The 24,439-nt window shown below is 40.2% G+C and overlaps 1 protein-coding gene across 3 annotated transcripts in view; it reads right to left on the reverse strand.

Moving 5' to 3' along the window:
• Positions 1 to 24,439, reverse strand: part of SSBP2 (single stranded DNA binding protein 2) — a 192,292-nt gene that overhangs the window by 37,833 nt on the left and 130,020 nt on the right. For 2 of the 3 annotated variants that reach the window (XM_069880341.1, XM_069880339.1), the window contains exon 5: positions 17,805 to 17,894. The exons of the other annotated variant lie outside the window; for it this stretch is intronic. In XM_069880341.1, coding sequence (XP_069736442.1) covers positions 17,805 to 17,894 — 90 coding nt within the window. The remainder of the gene's footprint in view (positions 1 to 17,804; positions 17,895 to 24,439) is intronic. 3 annotated transcript variants of the gene reach the window in all.

Raw genomic sequence — 24,439 nt, forward strand, 5'->3', positions numbered from 1 at the left:
GCAGTGTCTCTCAAGTTGACAATATCTTAACATGGCATCACACTAGCAATATTACTTATAATAGTGTGTTATTTGCAGAACATCTACTCCCTCCAAGTAGGACAGAAACCTCTTTGTCCGCTCTCTTCCCAGTGGGTTCATATTTCTATGCAGCTTATAAAAACACCTGAAAAGTTATTTTTCTAATGGAACTGAAATTCTGTTTTAAAAGCCAAAACAAATACACTATTGCATTAAGGAGAGAAACAGGCATATCCATATAAAGTCATAATTTCACTTTTCAAAATATGATTAGCATTGATTCTAATGCCTGATAATTAGAAGAGTCTGTAGTTTTTGGTTTGCTGCATCCTCGAGGTCAATAGATGCTTAAGGTTTCTGAGAAGATCTGGATCTAGGGAGGTCCCAAGTCTACTTAATAAAAGCCTCCGAGAGTAAGCCTGGGATTCTTCTCTGAAATGATATATAAGTCATGAGTTATGGTTTATCGAGGCATTGTTTCCTAAGGAGATAGCAAAGCAGATGTAAACTTGAGAGCCACCACATCTGTTCTATACTGACTTATCAGCTCATTGCATAGAATAACTACAGGAGTTTCTTTAATACAACTCTTTCTTACAAGAAGGTTTACAAACTATAAACATTTATATATCTCTGTATTCCCCTTAAACATATTTGTAGAATTGTATAAACATTCTCCCCTTTCTTAAGCAACTGGAACTAAGTGGAACTGCAATGTATGGTTTTTTTATGGCTCTTGATGATCCATGGATACAAATGCGGCACAGTTCTACAGGCAGAAAAATATACAAACAACTGGAAAGAAAAACTAATGTTTTGGTGACCATAAGTATGAGTAGAAGTCCAAACAGCACTGCGGAATATAGTGAGATAGTGATATTCATGGACAACTCTAAAATATTTCCACTGTTTTGGACCACCATGTAGTACTTATATTTAGCACAAAAATTCTAGTACCAAAAGAAAACCTTAAATATTCTGATATTTGTGCCAGTTAATAAACTTCTCCCTTTCTATCAACAATGTCATGTTTGCTCACAAAAACATTCTACCAAGACATACCAAGATACCAAGGAAATTCTATCAAATATTTTAATGAAAATACGAACAGCTTCTCACTAAATCAAGGACAATGTTCTTCATGTCTGACACACACATACAACGTTATTAAGCATTAGGCATTCTGAAAGTCAAGAACTCAGCAGCAGGCATTTTTGTCGTGTATGATGTTTCACTACATCCTTCGTAATTACGAAAAACAAGCTGACATTTAGTCTCTGATTTAGTTTTACTTAATTATTAAGAGTGACTGGAGACGTCATGGCTTGGGGAGGAACCACCATGGACTCACATTTTTTACAGCTAGTAGCCCTCTCTTTCCTTGACTTTGAACCTTTTCTTGCCCTATTCTTAATGATATTGCAGACACAGTCTATCACAAAAAATAAGGGGTTCAAAATAAATTTTGAACTGAATTAAAGGCACTAAATTAAACCCAGTGATCCCAGATTTTCAATTGGTAGTGGCTGTCTTATGATTACAAAAAATCAGATACTTCACATGCTGAAGACTTGGACATTGCTGCCTGCTACTTCAGACTTGTGTCTATTCAAAATTCAGCACCATGATAGTCTAAAACATTTAATGGATCCCCACACTAAATTTTCAGCAGGACAGACTTCTTATTTGTCCCAGAGTTCAGCTGCGGGGACTGGATAGGAGCCACGCCAATGAATCAAATATTTGCTTGCTTACCCCACCTAGAGGGGAGGGAGAAGGCTATCAGCAATGCACAGAGTACAAGAGCACTTCTTCCACCCACAGATTATAGGCACATAACTCTTCAAAAAAGAGTCAGCATAAAAGTAGCAAGAAATAATTAAGCTGAAGAAATACATCACAAGATAGATAACGTGATTTAATAACACAGCAATAATTTTAACTATAAGGTAGGAAGAAGACAGGGGCAAAAGACAGTGTCTCCTACAGACCTTTCTGTGCAAAAGGATGTTGGATACTCTTGGTTTGGTTTCGCTTATTGTTAGGGTTTTTTTGCATTGACATTTTAAACCTTTTTTTACTCATAACGCTACATTTATTGACCACACTCTGTCCCACATAAATACAATATTTCACAGTCAAATAACTAATGCTGAATATTGCTTACATTTAAAGACCTACTGAGATTGAATTCCTAATGAGGTTCAATTTACCATTAATATCCATATCTGTTCCAATATGGACATTTTGCATGATACTCTATGACTTATTATACTGTAATACTATAACCTCACATAGTTAATACATCCACACTTTCCTGAAAATCAAACAAACAAACTAAGTTCACAAAGAATTACTGCCATTATTTGGCCTAAGTAATGGTGAGGTTGGACACATCTGATAGCTGTAAAAACACCAAGAGCCAAAATGCCAGCAAAAGAAGCTTGCGCTGAGGAGAAAAAAACCTGAGAGAGTGCTGGTTGAACAGAAGAACCCTGTCTAAATGGCATGAAAAAAAGCCCAACTTTCTCAGTCCATATTGCTTAAAATAACAACTTCATCTTGATTCACACTAACATCTTCCCAGCTAGGTGTACTAAAAGCTTTTTATTGGATTGGGAAAACATGTATTTGTCTGGACAAAGCAGGATGCACAAAGCATACCACATTGGTGGTATGTTTTAAAGCATACCACCAATCTATTTTAAACGACTACAGAGTTTAAGGCTGCTGCAGAAAGCAGGGCAGTAGTTCAAACAGTCTCAGCCAGCCTGAATATGCCTTCTGATGCTGACTGGTTTGCAACAGGATGACTTGGTAAGTATGATGCATGGATACACTCGATGCACTGAGTGCTTAAACCACTGAAGATGTCTTCTGCCTAGCTCATCCCTCTTGCTGTGCCAAAGATGAGCGTTCCTACAGGAGATCTCACAAAATGAAGGTGTTTCATGTATCTCAGGTGCTTCAGCACTGTGTCAGCCAAGACTGACCAGCCACCAGGAAGTGTGCTCACGTGGACACCTCTGCCTGTCAGGGACTCCTTGTCTGCCCCAGCCTGGGGTCCCACCGCCCCGCTGCAGATCTAGTGAGGGACGGTAGGCAGAGAGATCTGTCTCTAACAAGACCTTGAAACGGACGCCCAGGTCACACTCTTACTGCATTTTACTTGGAAAAGTAAAATGGGAAAGCAGAGGAATGGGTTCTGCTTGCACCACACAGTGCTCTGCAGGGCTTCCCAAAATCACCTATAAATCCCTGGGTTTAGAAGCAAATAAAACCAAATAATAATTGTTATTCAGAATCCTATTATTTATGTGCATTATCAAACTTGGAACAATCTTTTTAGACTGTACACCTCAACACCCTGAGAAGGAGATGATCCTCTTAACTGGAGAACATGTCTTAGGGGAATAAAAAAAGCACAGCACAAACGAGAATTTGGGCCCTCTATGGAAAGAAAAGAGACCTGGTTGCCAGGGATATGGAGAAGGGTGAGGTAATTAATGACTTTTTTGCCTCAGTCTTCACTGGCAAGGGCTTGAGCCACACCACTCAGGTTACACAAGGTAAACACAGGGAATGGGAAAGTGAAGAACTGCCCAGTGTAAGAAACGAACAGGTTTAAGACCATCTAAGGAACCCGAAGGTGAACAGCTCCACGAGACCTGATGAGATATATCCACAGGTCCTGAGGGAACTGGTGAATGAAGTTGCTTTATTCATCACAGCTTAGAAGTTGTGGCAGTCCAGTGAAGTCCCCGCTGACTGGAAAAGGGAAATCAAAACTTCCGTTTTCAAGATAATAAGGAAGACCTAGGGAACTAAAGGCTGGTCAGTCACACCTGTGCGCCTAGCAAGATCATGGAACAAATACTCCTGGAAATTCTGCTGAGGCACGTGGAAAATAAGGAGGTGATTGGGGAAAACCAATATGGCTTCATTAAGGGCAAGATCCTGCACCTGAGTCAGGACAATCTCAAGCACAAATACAGGCTGGGCAGAGAATGGACTGAAAGTAGCTCTGAAGAGAAGGACTTTGGGGTGCAAGTGGATGAGAAGGCCAGAAAGCCAACCATGGTTTGCATCAGAAGAAGCATGACTAGCAGGTTGAGGGAGGTAATTCTCTTCCTCTACTCTGCTCTTCTGAGACCTCACCTGGAGTGCTACATTCAGTGCTGGGGTCCCCAACACAGAAAAGACATAGACCTGTTGGAATAAGTCCAGATGAACACCTCCCATGCAAGGACAGGCTGAGAGATGAAGGGAAGGGAAGGGAAGGGAAGGGAAGGGAAGGGAAGGGAAGGGAAGGGAAGGGAAGGGAAGGGAAGGGAAGGGAAGGGAAGGGGAGGGAAGGGAAGGGAAGGGGAGGGGAGGGGAGGGGAGGGGAGGGGAGGGGAGGGGAGGGGAGGGGAGGGGAGGGGAGGGGAGGGGAGGGGAGGGGAGGGGAGGGGAGGGGAGGGGAGGGGAGGGGAGGGGAGGGGAGGGGAGGGGAGGGGAGGGGAGGGGAGGGGAGGGGAGGGGAGGGGAGGGGAGGGGAGGGGAGGGGAGGGGAGGGGAGGGGAGGGGAGGGGAGGGGTCTGGGGAGATCTTATAGTGACCTTCCAGTACTTAAAGGGGGACTACAGAAAAGCTGGGGAGGGGCTTTTTATGAGGGAGTATAGTGGCAGGATGTGGAGTAATGATTTGAAGCTGAAAGAGGGGAGATTTAGATTAGGTATTAGGAAAAAATGTTCTCCTGTGAGGGCGGTGAGACACTGGAACAGGTTGCCCTGGGAAGTGGTGGCTGTCCTGTCCCTGGAGGCATTCAAGGCCAGGCTGGATGGGGCTTTCAGCAACCTGCTCTAGTGGGAGGTCTCCCTGCCCATGGCAGGGGGGTTGGAAATACATCAGCTTTACAGTCCCTTACAATCCAAACCAGTCTATGATTCTATGAAATTAAAAAAAAAACAAGGTGAAACACAGTTTTAGCACTCGGTATTAGGAAAGGACTGAAATGGTATGAATTGGTTTGTGCAATTCAGTTACTATCATGAATGCAAAAAACCACTACTTATCACTAGAAGCTGAACATGGAAACACAGATTTAACACTATGACAAATTATTTTCAATTACTTGTGCTTCTACTTCAAGGCCAGTTCTTGTAAGAGGCTCCAAGCTGCTAGCATCAAGGTCATAAACCAGATGGGAATCCGCATAATGACCAAATCTTTTCATTTATGCATTTAAAGTTCTAAGATGTGAAGTGAAACAAAAAAAATCTTTGTTCTCTCCTCCTTTAAAAAAAATAAATCAATTGCTAAGTTACATATTCTGTCTCTGAAAATACAATTCATATTCACCTTTTCTGGCTTTCAAAGTATTCCTGGCTAAAAGAACTGGCATCATTTAATTATTTGTTGTTCAAATGGCAAGAATTAAGACTGCTTGATATTTTTATTTCTTATTATGGTAGTATTGAAAAATTACTAGTAAGTAACAATTTAATATATTTCCCTTAAGACTCTTATATTTTATAAAATAGTTTAGAGGTGCTCTACAACTACCACTGTTTTGCATGCTTCCATTCTCAATGAAATGGGATTTTGTACTCTCAAAAAGTAACCACGGTGAACCATAAAATACATGTGAATTGAATTTATCAAAGTTAGTCTACAATTAATTTATTTTCATTTATTTAGTTTCCTTAACCTTTTTTTGTGGATATCTATATCAGCAATAAGAGTCACTACAGTGTATAGGGCTCTCTTCATTAAAGCATTTTAATCCTAACCAGGACTAAACTAAATTAGCTCTCAAAATGACACTCTTGTGCTGGCACAGCCTGCTAATAAGCACAAATATGTAACTCACCTCTGCAAAGTTTGGACAGGCTATCATCACTTCTTAAAAAAAAAAAAATAATTCCTATTCAACTGCATTTTGCTGTTAAATATAAAACACTTCTTGTCCTCCTTCACCCCCTGAATAGCTACCAGTGTTACAAGTCTTTGTTTTATATTTTGCTTAAGTATTTCAGAGATGAAATCTGAGTTACACGCTACAAATCTTGTAATCTAACATTATATATAAATCAAACTAGCTGTTTTCATCTACACTGCTTCACATGAAATCATGTTAAATTCTCATCAATGAGATAGGATTTCTCTCTGTGTTGGCCTTTTCTGATGACCAAACCCATTTCCATGAGCAAGTCCTTCTCTGTGCTTCAGATGAAGATCCCTGAACAAATAATTTCTGAATTTATGATTTTCTAAGAGCAATCTGACATGGTTCACCAACCTATGAATAACAACAGGAAGAGGTTTGATTTAATTTAGAGTACAGAGCAAAATTAAATTAAAAACAAACAAAGAAAGAAACAAAACCAAAATGTCTTCCACAGATCTCTGCTCGTTCACATCCAATATTCCAAAAGTTACCATATTTAATGGAAATTTGGAAAGAAACACACTTTTAAAAGAGGTATTTGCTGCACGTATTTTTAAATGAGGTTAATAGTCTCAACTTTCATTTTTATTAAATGCAAATATTACAGACAACATCAGAAGGACATGGGCCTGTTGGAATAAGTACAGAGAAGGGCTACAAAGATGCTCAGAGCAGCTCCCCCATGAAGACAAGCTGAGAGAGTTGGGCTTGCTGCCTAAAGAAGAGAAGGCTCCAAGGGCACCCTGTAGCAGCTTTTCAGTACTTAAAGGAAAAAGGGGCCTAAAGGAAAGTTCGGGAAGGATCTTTTACATAGGCATGTAGTGACAGGACAAGAGGCAACAGCTTTAAAAAGAAAGACGGTAAATTTAGATTAGGCATTTAGGAAGAAATTTGTTACTGTGAGTGTGGTGAGGGACTGGCCCAGGCTGCCCAGAGCAGCAGTGGCTGCCCTGTCCCTGGAGGTGTTCAAGGCCAGGTTGGATGGGGCTTTGAGCCCCTGATGCAGTGGGAGGTGTCTCTGCCCATGGCAGGGGGTGGAACTGGATGATCTTTAAGGTCCCTTCTAACCTAAACGATTCTATGACTGACTTTTTGGAACAATTCTAACAAGGACAAGCTGGAGCTTGTTATTGTTGCTATTATATTTAATAAATCTATTATTCCAAAGCTACATGCATTATCTTCATCCAAGGATCTTTGTTTCAAATGCAACCACTTGTGGCTCATGTGAAGAGTAAAAGTAAGACTATGACAGGAACTGAATTCACCTCAGGAGAAGGAAGCAATATAAATAAATGACAACCCTTTCACCACTCTTCAGCAGCAACTATAAGGTCAACTATATGCTCAGTACCCTTAAATTTTTGAGGTTTGTCTCACAAGCAGAGAACTTGAATTTTCTGGATTAGATTATAAAGCTCAGAACACATCTCCTAGGCAAATGCTTGTGCCCAACTGCACGCCTTCCCCTTGCATTGCTCCACAGCTAAGAGTGGATCTGTGGTTCCTTGAGATGTACAAATGGAAGGGAGAGGGGGGGAAGTGTGGGCTCCGAGCTTATTTAGCTACTCGAGCTGAGCAGTTTTAATTTGTTCTAAAAGCTACGAGCAGTAAAACCATTACCACAAGCGCAGGACAGAATCACCAAAGCCAGCAGATGTCCGACATCTTTATCTTTGTAAGGTTGACTCTGTTTCTGGTATTTAAAGAAAGGTAACAAAGAAAGAGAGGAACAACCACTAACTACTTCCAGATCTTTCTAGATGCTAATCCCCTCTCATATGGACTAAAAAGTATTAGTAAGTTTAAAGATTAAAATATTTGAAAATACAGCATGATACTAGGAAGGACAAAAATGCACAGATCCCAGTTCTGCAAAGAATTAGACACATGTATAATGTTATGCACTTGGATATTCTCAGTGGGCATTAATCTGCCGTACTGGGGTATAAGCCTTTGCAAACAACAAGAGATCCCAAAAATACAATACAATTCTTCTTATTAATGTTAATTATGTAAACACATGGGGGGTGGGGGTGGTGGAATCCCTTTAAAACCTATTTTCAATGCTTTACTCATAAGCTGTATTTGTACCTTTGGTAATATTTTATTCACTTGCAATAATATTTGAACAACCCATGACACTTTTCAGGCTTTTTTCATGCTTTTTCATGCTGCTTCATTCTAGGACTTCACTGTATGTGCTTGGCGCAGGGCACAGCTCTCTAACTTTTCACTCCTTTACCCTCAATTATCTCATTTCCTCCACTGGCATTTAGGATTGGCGTGAACATGTAGCAAATCCCACTAGTTTGCAGGTGTATTTTTTTAATGATTTGAACATTTTAGTTTAAGAAAAATATACAGCCACAGCTGCAAAAGTGGGGAAAAACATGACACTCAACAATGAAATGTGAGTGACGAAATATGATGCCACCATTGTTGATGAAGTATGGCTGTTTGAAGATGGGGGATAAAAAATGGTAGTGCCCTGGAAAATGCGGAAACTGTAAGTCTTAGAGGAAGACGCTAGGGAACGGTTCAAAGGAGTTTTAAAAAGAAACAAAATGGTTTTGAATCAATATAGATAGACATTATGGTCCTGCAAAGACCAGTCTCGAAGATGCCTGCATCTTCTAACTTTAGTCACGTACTTTAACAGCTGGAATTAGGAATGCTCATTCCTTGAGCAAACAACAACCCCGCCATGGACAATTCACAGAAGTAACACAGCCTCTCCAAAATGGCTGTAAAGGGACACTGGAGGATTTCTCCATTCTCATCTACCTTACTGCTGGATGTTTTTTACAATGAGCTGTCTGGGAGGATTTTCTGTGAGTGTGAAGGGGCTGAGGCAAAGGATCATGTAGCCAGCATATCTCTAGCCAATGCATAGTTTCTGGGAGACTAATACACGTGAGCTAGATGAAAGTGGGTGCAAGGACTGAGTGAAACCACAAACAGACTGGTTTAATGCAAGCTGTCGTGGAATCAGAGGAGGTGTAAAGGTGGTATCCATATTTGTTTGAGAGACTTTGATCAATGACTTCTAAAGAGGAGCAGTCATTCTATACTTGCCTTTGGAGAACAGCTCAGTCTTCATTTTAGAATCATAGAATAGTTAGGGTGTGAAGAGACCTTAAAGATCATCTAATTCCAAGCACTCTGCCATGGGCAGGGACATCCCACTGTATCAGGTTACCCAAGGCCCCACCCAAGTTGGCCTTAAAAACCTCCAGGGATGGGGCATCAAAAATCTCCCTTGGTAACCTATTCTAGTGCCATGCTACTCTCATAGTGAAGAAATTCTTCCTAATGTCTAATTTAAACCTGCCCCTCTCCAGTTTATACCCGTTCCCCCTTGTCCTATCACCACAAGCCTTTATGAATAGTCCCTCCCCAGCTTTCTTGTAGGCTCCTTTCAGGTACTGGAAGGCTGGTATAAGATCACCTCATAGCCTTCTCTTCTCTACACTCAACAAGCCCAACTCTCTCAGCCTGTCCTCGTAGGGAAGGTTCTGCAGCCCTCTGATAAGCCCTGTAGCCTCCTCTGGACCTGTTCCAACAGCTCCATATTCTTCTTATGCTGAGGATTCCAGAACTGGACACAATACTCCAGATGAGGTCTCACAAAAAGGGAACTCTGGGGCAGAATCACCTCCCTTGCCCTGCTGGCCACACTTCTTTGGATGCAGCCCAGGATACGATTGGCCTTCTGGGCTGTGTGTGCACACTGCTGGCTTATGTCAAGCTTCTCATTGACCAGCACCTGAAGTCCTTCTCAGCAGGGCATCTCTCAATCACAGAATCATAGAATCACAGAATCACTAGGTTGGAAAGCACCCACTGGATCATCGAGTCCAACCATAGAATCATCCCCCATCATATACTGAAAATGGGGATTGCCCCAACCGAGGTGTAGGACCCTGCACTTGGCCCTGTTGAACCTCATGAGGTTCTCACAGCCCCACTTCTCCAGCCTCTGCAGGTCCCTCTGGATTATATCCCATCCTTCGGGTGGGGCAGCTGCACCACTCAGCTTGGTGTCATCTGCAGACTTGCTGAGGGTGCACTCGATCTCGCTGTCAGTATCATTGATGAAGATATTAAACAGCACCGGTCCCAGTACGGACCCATGAGGGATACCACTTGTCACAGATCTCCATCTGGACTTTGAGCCATTGACCACTCTCTGTATATAACCATCCAACCTACTTCTTATCCACTGAATCATCCACCCATCAAATCTCTCCAATTCATAGAGAAGGATGTTGTGGGGGACCATGTCAAAGGCTTTACAAAAGTCTAGATAGATCTCACCCATTGGTTTACCCGTGTTCACTGCTGCGGTTACTCCACCATAGAAAGCCACTAAGTTGGTCATACACAATTTGCCTCCAGTGAAGCTGTGCTGGCTGCCAGCACGGACGGCATTTTGCTAGTTTCCTTAGGGGGTATATATCAAACCCATAATACAAGCTCTATTTTAAAAAAATTCATCAAAACATGACTTTACTATATATATATTGTAAATATAAGCCTAAATTTAAACAGTGCATTATGAAAATATTTTATTGCCATATAAAAAAATTACAAATCCATTTTATTTTTATAAATAAATAGTTCACTATTTCTGCTTCAATGCAAGAGGTGTGTGTTGGTGTTGATTTTTAAATCACTAACTTACTTTGCTTTTCACTCATTTTTTTTTAACAGCAAATAGTAATGCTGGGAAGAAATAGAAATGGAAGAGTTCTTTCTGCTCACGTGTCTTACTGTAATGATGCTCTCCTAAAGCACTAGGTCAGCTCCACTAAGGCACAACAAGCCGAAAAATAATAGTTTAGAATAATATGAATTGAGATAAAATGAGAATGCACAACTGCCACTAGATGGCATGACAACCTCATATTACTTTGGTGGGTTGGGTTTGGTATTTTTGTTTTCCTTTTATATAAGAGGAATATGTAACGTTTGTTTCTCAAACACAGTATCGACATATTTTCCCATGCCATTCCAAGTACATCTAATGATCATAAACTGGTGAATGAAGCAAACTACTTGACCGTTCCTTTGGAATATATATGCACTATGGAAATAAGGTTTAGTGGTAAGCTCAACTAGAAGAACTGTTAACAAATTTCCTGTAAAAAATAATGTATTTAAAGAGAGAGTGTTTTCAATGTAAAAAGGTATAGTCAGTAGCAGCATTTAACTTTTAAAAATATTACCAAATTAAACAAATGAACTGACAATTATCAAACAACTTGCTTCCTCTAAATCTCATTTGGCACTTTACAAGTTAACCATACAGCAGTACCCCTCAGGTGAGTTAAGTACAAATCCAATGTTGTTACTTGCCTGAGAGCCTCTAGCAAACAGGCAGGTTCCTTTATAAGGAATGCAGACAAGGCACACTTTTGGTCAACCAGAGCGCTGGGCTGAGTCCAATGGGATGAGGTTTAACAAGGCCAAGTGCCGGGTCCTGCACTTGGGGCACAACAACCCTGTGCAGCTACAGACTAGGAGAAGTCTGTCTAGAAAGCTGCCTGGAGGAGAGGGACCTCGAGGTGTTGGTTGACAGCGACTGAACATGAGCCAGCAGTGTGCCCAGGTGGCCAAGAAGGCCAATGGCATCTTGGCTTGGATCAAAACCGGCGTGACCAGCAGGTCCAGGGAGGTTATTCTCCCTCTGTACTCGGCACTGGTGAGACCGCTCCTTGAATCCTATATTCAGTTCTGGGCCCCTCACCACAAGAAGGATGTTGAGGCTCTGGAGCAAGTCCAGAGTAGAGCAACGAAGCTGGTGAAGGGGCTGGAGAACAGGCCTTATGAGGAGCGGCTGAGAGAGCTGGGGTGTTTAGCCTGGAGAAGAGGAGGCTGCTCTCTACAACTACCTGAAAGGAGGTTGTAGAGAGGAGGGAGCTGGCCTCTTCTCCCAAGTGACAGGGGACAGGACAAGAGGGAATGGCCTCAAGCTCCGCCAGGGGAGATTTAGGCTGGACATTAGGAAAAAATTCTTCACAGAAAGGGTCATTGGGCACTGGAACAGGCTGCCCGGGGAGGTGGTTGAGTCACCTTCCCTGGAGGTGTTTAAGGCACGGGTGGATGAGGTGCCAAGGGGCGTGGTTTGGTGTTTGATAGGAACGGTTGGACTCGATGATCCAGTGGGTCTCTTCCAACCTGGTTATTCTATGATTCTATGATAGAAGAAGTGAAGATAAATGGGGTTTAATTAACTATGCGTTTAAATGTTTTTCATAATTGCAGGACAAAATAAGCAACCAGGTCCAGACTTTCAGCAGTGCTAGTTGTCACCAACTTCAAAAAACACGATGAGTTCCACTGGCTTAGAACCTTAAACTGAGCAACCCAATTTGTTTGAAGATATCCCTGCTCATGGCAGAGATTTTGTATTAGATGACCTTTAGAGGTCCCTTCCAACCCTAACTGTTCTAGATTCCAACTCTGCATTTAGGTGTGTTAAAGCCAGAAAAAGCAAATAAAATCCTTTCAAATCAATACTTTCCATTCTCTTTAAATATTCAAAGTATTTCAATGAACACAGCTCTAAAACTTCTCTCTGGCCCCTGTTTATTGGCTAACTAAAGCTGACACTGTCTATAAAGATCAAACAACTAACCTACAAAAATGCAAATGCAACGTACCTCTATTTCTTTAGCCATTTGAAAGATCAGTGAAGAGAAGGATTAAAGTAGGACAGCATCTCAACTACCTGAAGAGCAGCAGTTTGCATCCAAACATGACTCTCATGCTTCACATGGACACACTGGCATGTGCTGTGTAACAGAAGTGTATCTGGGCTTCAAAATTTCCATGACGATATTTCCACATGTTCATGTTCTTATTTTCTAGATGCATACCATACCATGATAAACAACCATAAAACACATTTTTTTCCAGTCTCTGCCCTTAAGAAGAGAGTGAGGCTAGCATTGAACACTTTGAAGATTTTGCTCTACCTGTATCTAAGAGGGTTTTTAGAAGTAAAACTTCTTGTACTGCACAGAATCATCCTTAGTGAAAAATACTGGTTGTCCTCAAACCAGAAACCGAAAGTAAGACTAGATGTGAATGTCTGAGAGTCTTTGAATTCTACCACCTGATCCTCTTTGATCACATGTGGATGAATTTAACTCATCACAAATGAGTTTATTAGAACCTTGTTTAAAGCTCCAGCTGCTAACATTACATACATCCTCTAATGTCTAAACCCAAAAGTAAGTAATTGCTATAATCTTATTCAGCCCTCCCATTGCCTACTATTTCAGTACCAGATAGGACTCAAAAAAGAGGGATGAAGAAGAGGTCACACTGATCTCTGTGGGTGGCCATATGACAGGGTAATTCTGATGCTACAAAAATGGCACAGAAACATCCTAAAAGGCTTATTTTATTATTAACATAGTAGCTAAATGATCTCCTCACACCTTACTTCTGTGTACAGGATGTGATCTAGAAAGAAAAACCAGCAAACTGATGATGTATTTCAAGACTCAGACTGGAGTTAGATAAGCATTCCAGAAATGTACACAGTCACCTTACCCTTATGCAATCTAATACAGTTAAACCACTTCTGTTGCTGAAGGAACTAATAATCTTTTAAAAAGATAGTCATTTACAACATTCTGTTTTCATAGGTGGAGAAACATGAAGAAAGAGAACTGAAATCACTTAATTTTGGTTACCCAGGAAAAATGTGGGCAATTTATGGATGAACTAGACATCAGTTTTTAGTACCCAGGCTTGCACTGTGACTCCCAACCATTATCCTTCTCTGAGGCTCCGTATTTAAGAAAGCAATTTACCATAACACTGACACACCAGATATCACCCTCACGGAATTGCACCTGACCCATTATTTCAGCCTGAGACAAAATCAACTCTAAATATTGTTTGGGTTCTCCTGTTTGGAGTTTGAGACACTCGTATGCCAAAACTATTGTCTTTGTTCTTCCTGTGGTCCCACACATTCAGCTTTGCTGCTAATGAGCCAAGACCAATTTACTTCCAGAGTATCACCTATTCTGTGTACTGAAAGAAGATGAGGACAGAAGAATATGCAGCTACGAAATTTACAGTTGCATTAAAATACATAGTCCCTAGTAGAAAAAAACTGAGACACGTCCTAACTCTACACAAACTTGTTTTCTTGACTTTTCCAATTTCATTACAATTATCTTTTTTTTTTAAAAAAAAAAAAAAGTCATCTAGTTAATGATAATTATCTTGCACAACTCTATCACTTTTCTTTTACTCTTTTACTGTATCATTGTAAGGTGCTGTATTTTGGACTGTCAGCACTGGAGTGATCATCATCCATCACCTGAATTGAAGTACAAAAATACAAGCACAGCAAGATACAAGACAAATTCAGCTGCTGGCTTCAGAACTTCACCTCTGTGGACCAGGCATAAAATGCCAGACTGCTAATTAACACCAGTGCTACTGGCCTACATATACATGAAAAGCTCATTTTATGAAAAGCAGAGTTTTACCAGATACTGTCTGAGAAACAAATTTACCTACCTCCATGTGCTATACTACCACACCATGTTATTTCCTTTTATAAAAAAATAAAATCAATTTATTTTCTTTTATAAAAAGTAAAGGTTAACAGAAATAATGCCACTGGCCTCCACTGGCCTCCAGTGCCAACAGAACTGAATTCAGGTAAGGTTTGCTGGTTTGCAGGACAGTCTCCATCTAGGTTTCTGTATTCCCCTGATCTGTCAGTTAAGAAGCAATTGCAGCAGCGAGAACATCCATTCTGCTTATGTCCCAGTGAGTGGTTAGTGCCACATGCTGAAACAGAGCTGCAGTGCAAAACCAAGACCCCGCACTGAGAAGAAATGAACTAACTTAAAATCAACTAGCAATTCTGAGCTAGCCAAGCAGAGCTGGAAGGTAGTGGATGTCAACATCTTCAGCTTAGGCAAGTCCAAACGTGTCATTAAAGCAACAAAACACATCCTTAGAGTTTCAGGGTGACCTACATAAATTTTAGGTTGCAAAAAGTTGAAGTGTTGCAACGTTTTCACAGTGCAAAGTCTTAGTGAATTATATATGGATATAAGCACCATTCTCCCACTGCTTCTATGATCTTCTGACTCTTAAACTGTTCACTTCCATAATCTAGAAGTGAGTTGCAGGTCTAAATTCCAAACCTTCAGTGAAAGAAGACCAGCAGTTCATAGAAAGACTGCCTTCTGTCAGTATTCAGATCAACACAGATGAACAAGTTCTCTGTGATTTGGTTTCTTCTTGTGATGAGTTGGAATCAGAGGAATTGCAGAAAAGTAAACAGAAACTGTTCGTCTAGTTAAAGTTGTACTAGTAAGGAAACAACTATGAAGGAAGTAGGAAGCTTTGAACATTAGTTTCTCCTCCTCGCCTGCCATTTCACCTGCTTCCCATGGCAGCAGATGATGCTCCTCACTTCTGAAGGTTCACATACACAGATATGTCTGTCAGCGTATTTTCTTATCCTCAGATAAATTTGCATTGGGAGGGTTTAGCTCTGTCTGAAGGTATTACAACCAGATATTAACTGCTTCTTGACAACACTCATCCCAACACCACAACATACTGTCATGGACTGTCTGTACACATTTACTTTATACATACCTTACATTTTCAGTCCACTGTTACGTAACTGACTGGATTTTGGCTTAGGTCCCCTTGCTGGGTTTGTTCCCAACTATGTCAGTGTACCTGCTATCAAACTTGTAGTTGGATTTGCTAACTTGCATGTTATTTCATAACATATACTCTTAAGCAGATGACTACAGCAAAACCCAATAATCTATTGAAAAATGCTTATTCTGTTGACAAGACCATTCTCCTGAGGAAAGTAGATGTCTATCAACAAAACTGTAAGGGATTGATCTTGAGCACTGTTACAGAGGGACATGATGGCACAGACCCAGCAGTTTCAAGGAGAGAGGAAGGATGGTATCTGGAGGAGTCCAAACCAGACTACGCAGACCAGCTCTTGGAACCTGCTTTGCAGAAGACTCATTGGTCATGCTGTAGAGCTGATGACAGCTCTGATTAATGTCATAAACTATATTACACTGAAAATGGATTTTCCTCTGTTTATTTTCAATCCAAGCCTTGCAAAAAAAGCAGGCAATTGGTGGGAGTTCATGTAAGACTGAAGTCAGCTACTGACAGACAAGGAAAGTTTATCCGCATTAACCTTCCATCATTTTGTCTTTCTTACATCTTTAAGGAGCCAGCCTGGCTAGAAGTCTTCTCACACTTCTGAAAACAGAATGCCCACAACCTCCTCATGCAAAACCTTTGAAACAGTTACTTCCTCTTCTATACTTCACATACTTGTCCTATCCATGCTCCTTCCCCCTCTTAATTGCCCTCAGAGACAACAGAGAAAAAACCTTTAGTTCCTTTAACATTACAACTGGACTGGGTGGCTAAAGTAAGAAAAAGTGAAATACTTATACAATACAAAAATTAAGATGAAATTGTGCCTTAAAAAAATCTACCTAACCAGCTGTTAACAACAGTCAAAGCAGAATAATTCATCAGTTCTGCCAGCTGCTGAGGATTTTGTGACTGGCAAAAATAAGACCCTTCCTACTTTACTTGCAAATATCTTTCATTCATTTATTAAAAATCATGCCTCAGTTTTTGAAATGATGAAGGAAATAACATGTCTAATATGGGTTCAGGGTTTCTGTATGTAGGTATCTATATGGCAGACAGCAGGTTTTCCCTCTGTGGATAAAGGAAGACCATACAAATAACCTTGTCATGCTTACATACAGTGTAAATAAAGACTGCTGATAACTTGCCATTTTTTGTACAATAATTAAATAAAACATCTCTTTTTTCCCAGCTGAAATACACTTCTCTTGGCCATGAATCCCACGGAAGAAGCAAAAAGACATTGATCTCTACCTGGATTTCAGCATTTTTATTTTATGGCATATCATATCACAATATTCCCTGCACATCACAATCCTAGAAATCTAGGTTGTTTCTTTCACAACATGAGATCAAGTATGTGAAGTGGAGATCTCTGTTCTTCCTGAAAAGCTGTTCCAATACTCAAGGTGCTGCTACATTTTGCTCCTGCTGCACAACCACAGTTGCCAGCGTAGAAAAAAACAACCAAGCTTTGGTGAAGAGGAGATGCAACCTCACTCATAGGAGCAGTCCAGTCTTGGATTACAACTGTTAGGTTGGCCTTGAACTAAAAGCTACCATGCTTTCCATCACAGTATTCTGTACTGTTAATGTCCAAAGCATTATGAATAGGTATTCAGTTTCATTTACGACAAAACCTAATTAAAGCAACAGACAGTCTAAATCCTTGGCCTGTTTTTTTAGGTATTAGGATTGGGATTGTGCAAGGAGATGCTCTGTGGGACATTCTTAATTGCCTCAGTCTCATTCCCAACAAAACTCAAACATCTTAAAAATCTAGTTAGTGGCTTTACAACGGAGCTACACATGACCAACAACATTCTTACTTCAAAGTTTCCATGCAATGTATGTATTTTATCTAAGAAATTCTTCCAAAATTATACTCAAGCTTTTTCTGTCTCCACTCATAAACTGGCACCATTTCTTATCCTTGAAATTTTGAAATTAGTTGTACTGTATTATTTTGTAAATTAAATACTTGGCAGTTACAGAGATCCCTTCCTTTCCACCTAGTCACTTTTGTTTAAAAATAAACTCTCGAGTACTGCACCATGTAGTGAGACATAGTTTAGAACAGGACCCTTTCTACAGACTTTTAAACAGTATTATGGAGCTTCTTCTATCCTAAAATTCCTGTAATCATAATTTTTCTGAATACCTGAAAAAAACCCGGTGGTACAGGACCTACTGGCATGCCATCTCCTGGGGGAATGTTTCCTAGCACTGGACTGGGAGCTGCTGCAGCACTCTGAAAAGAACAAAGGGAGAATAAACCTTTGTCATTGTATGGTAGGCATTAATCCCCCGAAAAACCCCAAACCGAAAAAAAAAAAAAGAAAAGAAAAACCCAAACCAAAATCTGACCAAAATGCAGAAAGTAATTCTCTGGATAAGTCATAAAGTCACTGTTTCATCTACAGGTAAATTGAAATTCTATAGTGTTTACTCTTCGTTTAATACAAGTATCATGATTTGTAACAAATGTATGTTGAGAGCAAGGATGCTAGAGATTGCACTGATGCACAAACATGCAACAACTAGGTAAATTTTTACTAGATTTTAGAAAATATTGCATCTCAGTGTGTCTGTTTATATACATCTGTGAATGTAACTTGCACACTTTTTCTTGTATTATGTGCATAAACATCCTCACACATGCACGTGGATACAGATACAGCATAAACAAAGTAATTTATGCACTTTATCAGCAATTCCCAAGCACTTTAAAGATAATTTCAGCACACTGTGATATTCTTTCAGAACTAAATCAAGCTTCAAAACAGAATTCTGTTACAAACAGTACAAGAAGGAATGCTCATGATTTTGCTGGAAATGCTTACGATTTTACCAACCTCCAAAATAACCACCATGACAAATTACAAGAATTCAGGTTACAATTTTGCAAGGGAACAGAAAAAAGGGATTTCTAAGAAGTGAATCAGAGGATGAAATTAGTTACCTTTGCAAATCCTTCGGTTGGAATAAACAAGCAAAGAACAGTGCTTCTGGCAATTTACATGCAGGAGATCGTCACAAAAAGGGAAGCCAAACTGTTATTGTTGTCATGTGTTGGAACCTCAATTACTTTTAATTTCTAGGAGTCTTCCTTCCTGCAATATATTTCTGTAGGGCATAAGGCTGAATCACCTATAAAAGCTTACAATCTTCTGTGGAAGTGTTCACATACACATGTTGCGTTCAATTACTTATGTTTATTAACTTGTCACCGTATTTTATGCTTACACTTGATATTCAAAAGATGCAAATCTGGAAATTGTATTTCCATGTGTTTGGAATGCTATCCAGGAAATTAAAAAATAATGCTGGAAAGATTTGAAAACTGACATGAAGAAGGGCTGACCTTTTTAAACCAAGCAGAAAGGAAATAGTTAATTACCACAGATTTTTCAATTGCTTAAGTTGTGCGTTAGAACTAAGTTTCTGAACAACTAGCAGTCATGTGTATAGCATCTAAACTCTCTGTTCTTTCCAAACAAAAGTCTAGAACATATCATTAAAATACAAAGACTGTAGTAGAAATTGCTGGCTTCAGAACCTAGTGCACAGCACTGATTCACTAGAGAACTCAGTAATGAAGTGTCTTATTTATGCAGGATCAGTGTTAAGATACTATATAATTACAACTGACAGAAAAAGCCAGGCAGGTGATTTTGATGTCACAAACACTCCTGAACACTACTTTCTCATGAAAGGTTACCACAAACCACCCAAATCAGCCTATAAAGTTACAGCAAATACAGTTTTTTCTCCAATAGCCACTGTCATTCTTTGGGTACTGCCTGAAGTTCATGAGACTGGGGAGTATGATGCGGCTTACTTACACACGAAATCAAGCATTTCCATGGAAGGTCTCAAGTACTTCTCTCAGGTCTGTTTTGGTCTTCCAGACAGAGGGGGGAAATAAGCAAGTGGTGTGAATGCACAGAAATGCATAGAAAATGCATAGAAACTCCTGAAGAACAAAATAATTGTTATCCTTTCTTTCTTTTGCAAAATTTCTGTGAATGTCCACTAACTACTTTCAGATCATCTAAACTTCCAAAAGAAAACAAAAAAAAAGTGTTTGGCTTTTTTTTTTTCAAGCAAACTAAAAGACCAGATAACAATGTCAAGTTATGAATTATGTTAGCAATGTAAAATCACTGAACAGATCCTCCTAGAAGCCATGCTAAAGCACATGTGGATTGGGAAGGAGATTAGTGGCAGCCAGCACAGCTCTTCACCAAGGGCACGTCCCGTCTGACCAACTTAGTGGCTTTCTACGACGGGGCAACCACAGCAGTGGACACGGGAAAACCAACGGATGTGACCTAGCTGGAATTCTGTAAAGCCTTTGACAGAGTCCCCTACAACATTCTTCTCTCTAAATTGAAGAGATATGAATTTGACAGGTGGATGATTCAGTGGATAAGAAATATGTTGTATGCTTGCATTTAGAGAGTAGTGGTCAACAGCTCTATGTCCAGAGGGAAATACATGACAAGTGGTGTCCCCCAGGGCTCCATACTGGGACCAGAACTGTTTAATATCTTCATCAATTATATTGACAGTGAGATCGAGTGCACCCTCAGCAAGTTTGCAGATGACATCAAGCTGAGTGGTGTAGGTGCCACACCGGAAGGATGGGATGTCATCCAGAGGGACCTGGACATGCTGGAGAAGTGGGGCTGTGAGAACCTCATGAGGTTCAACAGGGCCAAGTGTAGGGTCCTACACCTGGGTTGGGGCAATCCACGGCTTCAGTGCAGGATTGGGGATAATGTGATGGAGAGCAGTCCTGCAGAGAAGGACTTGTGGGTGCTGGTTGATGAGAAGCTCGACATGAGCCGGCAGTGGACGCTTGTAGCCCAGGTGGCCAACCTTATCCTGGGCTGCATTACAAGAAGCGTGGCCAGCAGGGCAAGGGAGGTGATTCTGCCCCTCTGTTCCTCTCTTGTGAGACCTCATCTGGAGTACTGTGTCCAGTTCTGGAATCCTCAACACAAGAAGGAGATGGAACGGTTGGAACAGGTCCAGAGGAGGACTACAAAGATGATCTGAGGGCTGGAGCACCTCCAGTACCAGGACAGGCTGAGAGAGTTAGTGTTGTTCAGCCTGGAGAAGAGAAGGCAAGGAGACCTTACAATGAACTTCCAGTACCTGAAGGGGATGTGTAAGAAAGCTGCGGAGGGACTGTTCATAAAGGCTTGCAGTGATAGGACTAGAGGAAATGGGTATAAATTGGAGAGGGGAAGATTTAGACTAGACATTAGGAGTAAATTCTTCACCATGAGAGCGGTGAGGCAGTGGCACAAGTTGCCCAGGGAAGTTGTTGATGTCCCATCCCTGGAAGTGTTCAAGGCCAGCCTAAATACGGCCTTAAGCAGCCTGCTCTGGTGGGATGTATCCCTGTCCATGGCAGTCATGTTGAAATTAGATGATCTTTAAGGTCCCTTCCAACTCAAATCATTCTATGATTCTACGATCATGAGCAGATGCAGTCACAGTTTGAGTGAAGTATGTTGGATCTTCTATATACACAGGTTTTCTAGATGAAGAATGTCAACAGTAGCACCATTGATGGACAAAATCAATTATGTTAAAAGCCTGACCATCTTAAAATGTCGCAAACTGCCTCCACTGCAGTCTGTGACTAAGAAGGAGTTTCCCATTAAAGGGGCAGTAATAATGATGAACCTTATTACAATATAGTCCTTCTTTGCATACTAATACATGACTGCCTCTATACTACCTTAGCTGTGTCCATCTTCAGCGACTGTGTAATATACGCTGCAGTGTGTCCAAAGGAGTCAGTGTTACAGAATAAAGCATTTGAATACACTACAATAAATCACTGAGCAAGTGCATCTCAAGATGATGGGCAAAATCCAGTTTAGTTGTGAGATCTCAGGAAAGAGCTAAGCAGCACCTATTTTGATACACAAACAGTTTTCAGAAGCCTCCCATCCTAGGTTCTCTCACATTATCTAAACAAAGCTATGCCAGCCATTAATGCATGTCAGAGTGCCTTAATGCACTCAACGGGTCTCAGATGTCCTTCTCAACCTTGGCCTCTGCCAGAGCTCCCACGTTCCAAAGTGATGCTTGTAAGAGAAGGAGGGAATGACTTCTTAGGATATAGTGCTACTACAGGGCTATAGTTACCTACCCCCACTGAGTTCATGCCATTTCCCACGCTCTGAAAATCACTTCAGAAAAGAAAAATGGTAAAATACACTTAACAGTTTAAAAAAAGAGAGGAAGAAATAATTATACCAAAACAGGATTAAAATAATCTGTTAAGATTTATGTTAGCCATTAAGTTTCCTAAGAAGGCTTTATAAGAAATACACCTAAATGTAACACCTTCATAATTGTTCCAATAAGGGTTTTTAAAAAAAAATTAAAAAATGTCCCCTATTTTTTAATCTGGCATAGCATCAATGCTAGAGGAACACAAATTCATCCACAGTGAGCCTCTCAGATCAGCACACAACTCTACAGGACTGGTGAAAAGGGCACAGGGTAATTTTGCCTACTAAGCCAGAAGCATAGTGATGAATGACCACAACTCTACCTCACACATGTAACAAAATGCATTACTTTCAGTGTGAAGGGGTTATGGCTCCAAAGCAACCACTTTTTTAAGATATGTGGGTTTTGTACAACTTCGTTGATGAAGGAGATACATAGAAAGGAGCCAGATGAAGCTAAGACATGAGGCTGGAAATCTTCTACAGCCTTCTCAGAAAGCCTTCTGCTTGAGGACTTAAGTCCCATTCTGGAGACCCATCCTGAAGGTGGCCAAAAGGTCTGAGCAGTTCTGCCAGATGGATATCAAAGGAATCATTTCTGAAGATTAAGGAGGAAGAAAATCAATGTCTTGTGGAGATGATTACGCAACAACCGATCCAGACTGATTTACTAAACCTTGGTTCTTGTGGTTTCTGGAGAAAAATGTCTCAACTAGAAAGGAACTGGCTCTTTGCTTCAAGCCACTTATTCCAACTTAAATTAATTTACTGTTGTTGGCCATTTTTTTGATTGGGGATCACGATGTTTCAGGGACGTATTCAATATGTTGATTTTAACTGGCATATTTATTTGAGACTTGATTATGCCATGCAGTTTACAGGCACTTGTGGAAAACCATCTCTACTCTGCACTTCTGATTGGGAAGCGGGAAAGAATGGTGGAAGTTTTGAGTGGACATAATAGCAGGTCAGTTTTACTGACATTTGAAGTACCACTTAATAATTTTAAGAATATTGCTGTTATAGGCATTCTGTGATAGTCCAGCCTTAGGTGTTAGAGAACTTCAATTTCTACCTTTTATTATGTAATCTACTGGTTTTTTTGGTAATGTTTGCATGTTTGTTTGTTGGGATTTTCTTCCCTGATGGGCAATGACATCCCAAAATGAGAAATAAATCATTTTCAGTGTTTTAGATATATTACATTTTCTAGTTTGTGCTATCCAACTAACATTTTAAGAACTTATACAGGGTAGATCAATAAACAAACCTGTTACTGCTGCATTGAAATATTCTTATTTATTCTATCCTGACAAATTATTCAGTTCTGTTTTCACAGTCCCACAGCAAACCATGGTGCTTTTTCATATGCATTACAAGTTGTTCATCATTTATACTTCCATTAGTTTGACATTTTAAATATTTGCAATTTGCTTTCCTTGCTTTTCAAAAAAGATGGAAAAGGAACATTTAAATGGTCTAATATTTCGTACAGTATCTTACATCCTTAAAACTGGAAAACTGTATTTGCTTTTCTAGCTAAAATACTGAATTTATGGTATCTCTTTACAATTATTAATTAAAATGGTGTACTTGGTGTACAACTTATTCAAGGTCATACTCTACTCTACCCAAGCCACTCTCAATAACATAAAAATAGGCTAATATATTAAAAAAATTAAAACAAGCCATGGTGTAGGCTGGTTTGTACAAACACAAAGTAAACAAAAACGTAAAAATAAAATAGGTTAGTTACTCCATTAGTACAGTATTTGAAAATAAAAAATTCAGAGAGAAGACTGCAACATAGAGGTAATTTTTTGAGGATATCATAAGAAGTTGTTTATGATGGAGACTCACTGAAGAATTCCATTTGCAGTCAGAGAAATTTACAAAGAAAGGACTTTATCTACAAAAACTCCTCATCCAGCTCATTCACTAAACTGGGTATTTAACTTCAGCTATTTTGATATGATATCCTTATTTCTATCCAAAGCAAGAAATCTATCACATTACAACATTCCCACAGAAAGAGTATTTCTGATTTTTTAGAATTCTACTTGATGGTGACTTATGATATCTACTTGATGACAGAAAAGTTGGACCGTGCACATACAACAGATCTATGGCCACTGCTGGCCACCAATTCCCTCATCATCCAAGCCTCCTCCGTAAACCTCCTCCAAATCAGCCCTAAATCCCCTGAGTTAGCTGGACAGTCCTAGTTTCTGCTGAATTATTGGAGGTGGTGGGTATCCACTTCTTCAGCTGCATTAAGCATCGAGTCAATTCCTCCTGCTACCAGCTTATTTGGAGGCAGTGTCTTTATGTTATCATCTATGGGAAAGCACAAGCATCTTACAGGTGTGTTGTGCTGTAAAGACCATTCAAGTCAAAGTCCCTGCTGGACTCAAGGCAGAGACATGGTAGTGCCTCCAGACACTGAAACTACTGGCACCAGTGTCTATGATGCAGGAAAGTTCAAGCCCTGCCCTAGGATTTAATGATGCCATTACTAGCATCAAAAAGGAAGAGGGAG

Source organism: Phaenicophaeus curvirostris, chromosome Z (assembly GCF_032191515.1).
Source record: "Phaenicophaeus curvirostris isolate KB17595 chromosome Z, BPBGC_Pcur_1.0, whole genome shotgun sequence".
In the NCBI taxonomy this organism is placed as follows: Eukaryota; Metazoa; Chordata; class Aves; order Cuculiformes; family Cuculidae; genus Phaenicophaeus; species Phaenicophaeus curvirostris.